This window comes from Solanum verrucosum, unplaced genomic scaffold (genome assembly GCF_900185275.1).
Source record: "Solanum verrucosum unplaced genomic scaffold, falcon-dt-bn FXZP01000474.1, whole genome shotgun sequence".
Lineage (NCBI taxonomy): Eukaryota > Viridiplantae > Streptophyta > Magnoliopsida > Solanales > Solanaceae > Solanum > Solanum verrucosum.
Window position 1 is genome coordinate 17,680 of NW_026020516.1, and position 10,006 is coordinate 27,685.

The 10,006-nt window shown below is 29.2% G+C and overlaps 1 protein-coding gene across 1 annotated transcript; it reads right to left on the reverse strand.

The window, feature by feature from the left end:
• Positions 1-396: 396 nt before the first annotated feature.
• LOC125809805 (uncharacterized) lies at positions 397-9,729 on the reverse strand. Its single transcript, XM_049489387.1, has 4 exons — positions 8,866-9,729; positions 8,585-8,635; positions 8,386-8,458; positions 397-740 (listed from the first exon to the last, which is right to left on the reverse strand). Exons 1-4 carry the CDS (start codon positions 9,708-9,710, stop codon positions 561-563), a joined length of 1,149 nt encoding a protein of 382 aa, XP_049345344.1. The 5' UTR covers positions 9,711-9,729; the 3' UTR covers positions 397-560.
• Positions 9,730-10,006: the final 277 nt, after the last annotated feature.

The following is a 10,006-nucleotide window of genomic DNA, read 5'->3' on the forward strand; positions in this document are numbered from 1 at the left end:
GGGGGGGGGGTTTGACTCCACACCCTTATGTTTTAGGTAAGTAATACAATCTGGTGATTAAGCTTATCAGCCAAACTTTATGATGCACATAGTTTTGGGGTAACAACTTATATTAAAACTATGTTAATGTTGATGGCATTAAAATACAATTCCAAAAGAAAGAAAAAAAAAACTACTCTTTGTTGATGACATAGGTAATTAACAAGCACTAGCCAAAAGCAATCAATATAAGGTGAGTAAGGAAGGGGAAAAAAAAGTGGATTGAGTAACAATAGTTTAACAATAATACCATGATAAAAAAATGAAATAATTAAGTACTCTTTTTTTGACGATTAGAAATTCTCGTCATCAGCTTTCTCGAGTTCGTTTTGTAATAGAAGTCCTTGTTTGACTTTCATATTTCCCTTCCTTTTTTGCTAGGATTGAAAATCCTGTAATTTACATATCCATAGATAAAATCCTTGGATTTCCGAAAATAGTGTAAGATGAAATGTTTTGAGTCATTACTATTTGACTCTGACTCGGACTTGTTATAAAAAAGTCGAGGTATTTGTGGCATGTTAATTTTGAGGAGCACTTGTTCTAGCATAATGTAGAACCATGACATGATTAGAAGTTTCTGAAGGAAGCAAAGTGAGGATATTGTCAGCAGCATTAGTAGTAGTAGTCCATATATGATCTCTAACATGTTGCAATGTCAAGAATGGTTGGAGTTGTTGGCCTCTACATGTTATCTCTATCTGGAGTTGCATAAGAGTCAAATTGTTCATTACATGCACCAAACATCACCATTATATTAGTGAAAAAAAATTATGTATCATTGTGGAGTCAAAATTTTCACTAAGAGAATTCAAAATATAAAGATGGAAAACACACAAAAAGCCAAGGAAGTTCACATATGATATGATATAGAGACTCTATGATATATGTACATATCTTAGTTCCACCCTTAACCCCCTTTTGATACCTTAGTTCCACTCATGCTCGTACTGATATTTTCACTAAGAGATTTTAAAATATAAAAATGTAAACACACAAGAAGACAAGGAAGTTCACATATAATATGATATAGAGACTCTATGATATATATACATATCTTAGTTCCACCCTTAACCCCCTTTGATACCTTAGTTCCACTCATGCTCGTACTAATATTTTCACTTAGAGAATTCAAAATCTTAAGATGTAAACATATAAGAAGCCAAGAAAGTTCACATATGATATGATATAGAGACTCTATGATATATATATCTTAGTTTCACCCTTAACCCCCTTCTAATACCTTAGTTCAGCCCATGCTCACACCGATGTTGCACCCATTCGAAATGAAACGATTTGTTTTGGTTACTCACTCTCACCAGTTAATATTCGTTGGAATGTCTCAATTAATTTTAATTTTCATCGCGTAAGATCAACTTAGAAGGAATCACTCCATACCCTCATTTTTCTCATTGAAAGGATCAATGTTACATAGTATGAATGCTTAATTATTTTTTAGTCATGAATAACATGACAATCAACTTGACATGATGGACATAACTTATGAAAGCAACTTGCTAAATGCTTGGCTAAAAAAGGTAAATATAAGAGTTTGCAAACATTTTGAATCCACTTTAACAACTCATTATTAATGGAATTAATTGATAGTTTGATATCTAAATAAGATAACTAACATGTTATAATACATTAAATTACACTAATAATTATTATTTTGTATATTATTAATGTATACACGTGTGAAATCAACATGCAAAAAAAAAAAAAAAAGTAAGTAAGAACAGACCAAATGGGTCGGGCAACCCACCTATCCCATGGTTGAAAACTACTACAAACTTTAATCATATTAGAGGTCCACTTAGACTTTGCTTCTAATCTAGAATGATTATACCCTAGACTTCTTCAAATAAATAAATATGTGTACTCCCTGATTATGAGGTAAAGATTTCCAATATCTTAGTAATTGATAGAAAATTATTTTTATCCTTAGAATTGACAGATTAATATTTGAGGGAGAAAAAAAAAACAAAAAGAAAATATGTATATGGAATATAAATAGTGTATACTTTTATACTAATAAACATATACTATACCTACATATACCTATAATATACATATATATACATAAACACAACATATACGTACCATACAATCGAGTGTACAACGTTCATAGTTAATAAATTAGATGGTTGAACGGTATATATTGGTAACTATCCCTTAAAATATCCCCCCCCCCCCCCCCTCCGTGTAAATTTATGTTACAACACTTTTATTTCTAATTTATCCAAAAGATAAAAAACTGATATCATTTCATATTTAGTACCTTCTTCATCTCAATTTATGTGAATGTGCTTGACTTGACATAAAATTTAAGAAATAAAAGAATTTTTTTAAAATTTGTGATTTGAAATAAGATACTAGTAGATGTTATTGTATAACTATAAATAATTTCACTAAAGATAATTTGAATATCAAAAATTAAATTATCAATACTAAAATAATGTCATTTTTTGGACGGACAATAAATAAAAAGAAGGAAGTAACAATTTAGTTTTAAAATATTATTTTTTTCTTAGTAAAATAATTTACAAATACATATATATATATATATCTATAACTTATTTTTAATCACAAATTAAAATCTTTTTTTCTTTTTTAAAACTTAATGGTCAATCAAATTCCACCACAAAAATTGGAAGGTGGAGTACTTAATTTGTATCTACAAAAGGGAAAACAAAAAAAAAGTAAACAAAATAAACTCTACATGACTTGTACATATCACTTTATTGTCCTATAACCTATGATCCTATATTCATGCACGTCTCATTCACGTTGCTTTTTCTCTATCAACTCTTCAAAAGAGAATAAACTTAGATTTATTTATTTTTTAAAAAAAGGAAAAATGACAAAAAAAAAATTGTGAAATGAAGGTCAATATTCCTTCATGAATAATTATGAGACTTTAAATTCATTATTTTAAAGATCATTTTATCCATCCTGATTAAACGGAATTAAATAATTATTAAATTATACCCTTATTACTTTTCTTAATTTGTCGGCTATATTAATACAATTATTTATTATTATTAATATTTAACTATTCTCTTCTAATTTGTCTCTTTTGAACCATTCGTAATGATTTTGCTATAAACTAATAGCTCATGCATTGCTTTCCTCCGACGTGTTCTTTCTTTTATTTTTTACTATTTTCTCGAGACGGGTCTAGCTCTTCAGATACAGTTTATCGATAACATGGTAGCTTTTAGTTATATTTATACATATATTAAATTTTTTATAAATATTTAGTTATAAATTCAGTTATTATTATTTAAAATTAATATATAAATTTTAAATTCTAAATTAGGTTTTTTATTTTCTTTAGGGTTACTTTTTAAATGGACAAAAAGTTTATTTTTGATTCTGTCAAAGTGCACCACTTAGAGGAAAGAGGAAGAAAAGAAAGGGTTTAAACTTTAAATAAATTAATTTTCTATGAGAAAATAAGAGGGTATTAGGTCCTACAATCCTCCATGGGGTAGTTGAGTTGAAATGAACGAAAGCATGACGAAATTTATTGTCATATATAGAGTCATGATGATAATTGATAAGGGCAAATTAAGGCCATGCAAAAATTTAGTGTGCTAGGGCTTACCATGACGTGTTTCTTACGTGCGGACCTAATTTTTTTTATGGACTAAACACGTAAATATATATTTTGCTTTTTGGGGTGGTGTGTGTTGAACTGTTGATAGCAAAGATTTAAATTTAAGATTTATGTCTGATCTGATATCATGTTAAAAACATCTGATTATCTGATCTAAAAACTTAAAATGTTAAAAAGAACAAACTTTTAAGTATTTAAGAGTCATTTGATAGTTAGTTAGAATGTGCTTTATTCATGTATTAAATCATACATATCTTATACCCTGTTTGGTTCCATTATTTCTTTTGGGTTACAGATAAAATTCTATATACACACCAAATATGATTTTTTGTTAGCTATTTAGAATCAATCCCAAATAACTAATTTATGTGTACAAATTATGAGAGAATTTACGATCACTTCTTTTTCCCTTGTTAAAACTCAATGCACTATTCTACGACGAGAGGGAGTTGCTCGAATGGTAAGCACCCTTCACTTCCAACCCGAAGGTTGTGAGTTTGAGTCACCAAAAAAGCAAAAGGGGTGAGACCTCCTAGGGAGGGATTAAAAAAAAAATCATCAAAAAAAAAAAAGCACTGTTCTACATTTGCCTCAACAAATATCATTATTAAGCGCAAATTAGACCGTAAAAAAAGGAAAAGATAGTAAGCTTTTTGGAAATCTATCTTTCTATTGGAAAATCTAAAATCCTACGATTCTTCCGTGTTTAAAAAGAAAGGGTTTATGTGCTTGTTTCATGATATATGTTCATATGATTCCATTGAGAATATGATTAAGTAAATAAGAGTCTATTTTCTCTAATAACTTAAGCTTTTAGATTAGATGATCATACATAATAATATGAAATCAGAGCAGGCAAATGTCCTATTGGTTCGAGTCACACCACCACCCTTAATCTAACAGAATTTCCATCCGTTTAACTCATAAAAAAGGAATCAAAGTAAGCACATGATCAAAAGGTCTGTTCAGAATATAACTAAGTAAACAACAATATTTAGAGATCGTTTGATTGGATGTATAAGAATGTACCAAACAACCCCTTAAACCTCCAAGAAACTTAGATGTAAGCAATACATATGATTAGGTAATGCAAATTAAGGAAAGAAAGAGAAAATATATATACAATTATGGTATGAACTATCATTGATATCATATTCCCTACCATTAAAACTTTAATCATTTGTCACTTAGTTGCCATGACGTGTTAGAGGGTTGTTTTTTTTTTTTTTTGAAAGTTTGAGTAAACACAAGACATGATAACCAAAAACTCAAGTCAACTTGGGTAGGACATACAAATAAAGGCCAAATAATAATAACATTAAGACGGCAATGATACATAATGTACCCATTCGTGAATATTAAGAAGCAACATTATTAAACAAGTACAACCTATACATTCTACGAAAGCATGCCACAATTACAAATTTTCAATGCTTATAATATATATATATATATATATATATATATATATATGCAACAAGTAACACGTAGAATTAGAAATAGCTCCATTTTTATTAACTAATTAATAATAATGTTAGGTCAATTAAAAAAATTATTTTCGTTGAGTTTGTCGTTTTAGATAGAGATTGTTGGTACATGTAGGTGCATTTTTTGCGCTAAAGAAATGTATATTTATATGAGTTTAAGACTTTAAGTTATATACTAAATTTTATACCATCAAGCCATTTTTAGCTAGTATAACCTATTGTATTTTCAAGATTATATCATTTGAATGATCTCGCAGCAGTGTATATAACTTAAACTGTATTTGTATTAGTACTTCGTTTAAGGATATGCTATTATGTACTGCACCATCAAAGAATGTGGTGCAGCAGATAAGATTGTCTCTATCGTAACAAGAGATTTAAGTTTTGACCCCTAGATATGAAATAATCTTATTGTTTTAATTTCCTCCAAATGGATCCTATGCGGAAGGAATATGGATTAATTCGACTCCAATATGAATACTGTACACCGAACACAAAAAGAGATTATGTAGTGCATTGAAAGAACAATAAAAAAAACCATGTGGCTTCGAATTAGTCGGGGTACAAGGGTTGACCTATCGTAAATACATATAATGAGTCCTAATAAATAGTATGTATGGAATGTTTAAGAAATATAATAATGTTATATGTCATACATCCTAACAACTTAAACATTAATCCATTCAAAGTCGTATCTTTTTGTATGTGTTTATGATAAAAACCCTAATACAAGTTATTATTTTAGGTAGGTGAAGAAAAATTATTTTATTCTATAGAAGCAACTTGGAAAAGAGAATTTTTTAGCTAATTATTTAATAACATTTGATGTAAATTTATAGCTGGTTCTTAACAGATATTATTATCAATCATTAATATGGAATGAATCTTAAAGGATCCTAACATCAAAATAAAATAAAAAAGTTTAAGAGGAAACAACTATATGATTGACTGTTTCTTTTGTCTACATGCATGCAAATCACTTGACATTCTTGTATGTAATTATTTATTGATTTCCAATTTAGATTATTAATTAATCTTTTGTGGTTGGGTTTAATTAAGGGTTAATGAGGAGAAGTTGTTGGGATATTGAAATAATAAGTTAATATAAGTTCTCCTTTTAATTGCTCAATTGGCTAACTAACTAATAAATTCATATGCATATCCTACAACACCATATATGTAACAAAAATTGAAACAATTAATTCATATTAGTGTACAAAAAATACAAATAAGCCATTTTCCATTCTATTCTTTCACGCACATAAATATTAGAAGCAAGATGAATGAAATAGAAAAAAGATGGAATTAAAGTGATGGATGTTATAATTTGGAAACCTAATTTAAGATTTTTAATTTTAAAACCATTTCTGATCATTATCAGGTAAATAATAGAAGAAAATATGTAAGTCTAAATGAGGAAGAGTGCATATGTGCAATACGACGACGACAACAACAACATAACAACATAACATATTTAGTGTAGTCTCATAAAATGGGATATCAACAGAGTATTGTGTACACAGACCTAATTCCCCTATCTTAGAGAGGTTGTTACCGATAGTTTCTCCGCTCAAGAAATGCATTTATTTATATAATATAATACTTGAACCAAAAAAATAAATTCCTCAGTAATAGCTTTTGAAAAAAATTAGAACTTTATTATTTTCTTCACTAATAAAGGGGGAAGAAAAGGAAGAGAATTCCCATCACTATACGAGTTTTAGAAACCTTTGGAAGCTTTAAGCGATGGACTTGTTTGGTATAATGAGGGAAAAAAGGTTTCATCTAAATAGATGTGCTAGGCATCTATATTCCAAAATGTGATTTAGTTTAACTGTATACGAAGTTTAATAAAGTAATTCTTTTTTTAAAAGATATTGTAATTTTAAACTAAAGATATGCATAATATATCAAAATGATTTCTGAATTTGATCGTCTTAAATATGTTAGGTAGGTTATTAAATTTATAAAATTATCTAATTTAGAAAGTGACTTTTCTATATACTTATGACCCAGAATCTATATAGGAAAGCAAGCAACTACGCTTTCAGTAAGTATAATCTTATTATATGTATATTTTATAAATGTTTTTCATCTATATACACAAATTCGAATAGAAATAAGTTCAATTTTGTATTGAAGTATGACATCATCTCGTTAGTTATTTAACTACAGTATATTATATCTCAATACACCCTCTCATATGTAGGTCTGATTTTCCTTTATTCATGAACCAAACACATGGCATATACATGTTTTTCTGCTTATGGGATAACGGTGAGATTTGAACTCAGAACCTTTTATCTACTTTAATACAATCTTAAAGTATGTGAATCATTTCATACAAAAGCTTAAGCTTTTAGAAAGAAAGCACTTTTATTACTAAATCCTATTACGTATATTTCAGACACAAATACAGTTGAACCTACAACACTCGCTCTAAATTCGCATATATATATATGAATCATTCCACAAAGATTGGAAATGTTACTTTCTTGGAAGTAAATGAAAAGAAACGAACCGTGAAAGTCATCAAAAGTGCAAAGATTTATTCCTATTAAGAAAGAATATTTGAGTGATTTTGGGGCTAATAAGGTAGCATGTAGTTTTCTTTTTCTTGTGTTTCTTACTTTGTCCATACTCTAAAATCATTCAATAATAGAATAATAACAATGTGCTAATTAATAACCCCTACATATATTTTTTCTACTATGCACTTCCTTAATTATAAGTAGTTTAAACAAAGATCTTAAGCTAATAATACAAAAAGAGAAAGAATTAATGAAGATGGATGGCTACCTAGAAAATGTACCTCCCACCTAATTATGAAGTTCCCTCAATCCATAATGAATATTACCCTAAATAAAATCATTAATAATTAATTAGTTCTGCTGTTTCTTTCATGTTTTTTCCCCACACCAACCATTGTAAATTAACATGTTATGGATTTAATGGTTCAAACATTATATTGGTCTTATTAGTTCTTCTTGAAGTCCTATAGTTAACGGTTTTTCAAGCAAACATGAAACATTTTTTCAAAAACCATTAATAAAATTTGAGTCGGTTAATTTCTCTGATGGTTAATTCAACTATAGTTATTATATCAGAAAGCTAAATCACATTCTTTGATGAAAAAAATAAGAATCAAGAAGAAGCTTATGACTTTCAAAAATAATAACGAGTGACCATCTGAGAAATCAACTAGCAAGGATAGAAATGCAATGGTGGGTTACATACCTCTGATTCATTTTCCAATTGTAGCTTATTGACCAAATACTTCAAGACTAGTCGTATTGTCATCCTCCCATCTCTTTAACAATTATGAAAATAACCAAAAAAAAAAAAGAAATAAATTAAAATGTTAACCAAAATTAAAAGAAATATGAAGTTTAAATTATAATGAAACAAAAAAAAAAACAAGTAGATTTTGACTTACTTGATCCTAAGGTAGCTCTTGGATATTTGTGGCAAAAAGGGTTCTTTTGCTCTGCATCATAAGGCAAAAGCACACAAATTTAGTCAATCATATTTTGAAGATAATTTGGAAAGAAACTAAATAAGCTATAGGAAAAAGAAAAAACACAAATTATGTAGCTAAACAGTAATTAAATTCGTTGCTAATCTTATGTAGTAGTATGAATTAGAGATAAATTATCAAAACTAGCAATTTAACAACAAATTAGCAACGATTTTTTTTTTGATTTTGTATTTACTTACTGGTTTGAGGATGGTTGTAGCGAAAACCATAACCCAGAATGTGGTCTTCGAGGTGGATGAACAACCCGAAAATCTATAGAACTTGGTCCTGGAACCCCTCCCAGTATTGGGAATGGTCCAGGACCAAAATGTGAACCGGATGACACTAGAGACAGATTCATATTCTGTTGGATTGGCGCGGTCATAGGTCTAAAACCCCAATTAATAATCTCTTGTTGTTGTGGAAACATTGTTGTAGAACTACTTCCTACACCCATCCCTGGGTATTGTTGTAAAAACAAAGACGATGATGTAGTAGAAGTAGTAGTATTAGTAGTCAGAAACTGTTGTTGATATCTTCGAGGTGGTAGTGGTGGTGGTGGTGCTCGAAATTCATTTATATGTACTGTTGGTTTCCCTTGTTGGGAACTAACAGTTGGTAATAGATCAAGTTCCACTAATCCGCTTCCACCTGTTGATCTTCTAGAATTCTCTTCTGGCTTATTACTGGTGGGCATATGTATATGCCCACCAATACTTAACTGAAGCCACTCTTTTTCCTCTTCGTCTTCCTCTTCCTTGTGGTTTTTGTTGTTAGTATTATCATTGTTGTTATCTTTGGAACTCGAACCAGTTTCATTAATACTTCCGGTTCTTGACTCATCTTCAGCCATTACTGCTAGATCCGACCCTAAAACATATGAATTATCTCGTTGCACATAATATTCCTCATCATCTTCTGCATCTAATCGGGTCATAAGATTAAAATTACTCTCGTAATCACCTAAACCAAAACCATAAACACTAGTACTCCTTTGAATTAAATTCTCTCTAGAAATGTTTTCACAAGGATTGATCATAGTCATGTTGATATCCTCGAGAAGAAAGAGATATCGCTGAAAATTACCTTGATCTCTTTAATGTAAGCCATAGAAATAAGAAGAGAGATATGTTTTAGTGATATTTTTGGGAAGAAAAAACATGTTTTCTTGAAATAATGGAGATAGAGATATCCATTGACCAGTAGAAGAAAATTTTCTAGTAATAATATATATACATATATATATATATATATACTATATGTTATTTTTTTATGATGGACAAAATATCATAAAAAGGGACAAGAAGGAGAATAATACTTAGCTACCTGCGAATCTCACTT

Coding starts and splice junctions, on each gene's coding strand:
- LOC125809805 (XM_049489387.1), bottom strand. CDS start 9,710: ATGACTATGATCAATCCTTGTGAAAACATTTCTAGAGAGAATTTAATT. Junction 8,636..8,865: donor CTACAACCATCCTCAAACCA/GTAAGTAAATAC, acceptor CTTATGATGCAG/AGCAAAAGAACCCTTTTTGC. Junction 741..8,385: donor AATTGGAAAATGAATCAGAG/GTATGTAACCCA, acceptor ATGCAACTCCAG/ATAGAGATAACATGTAGAGG.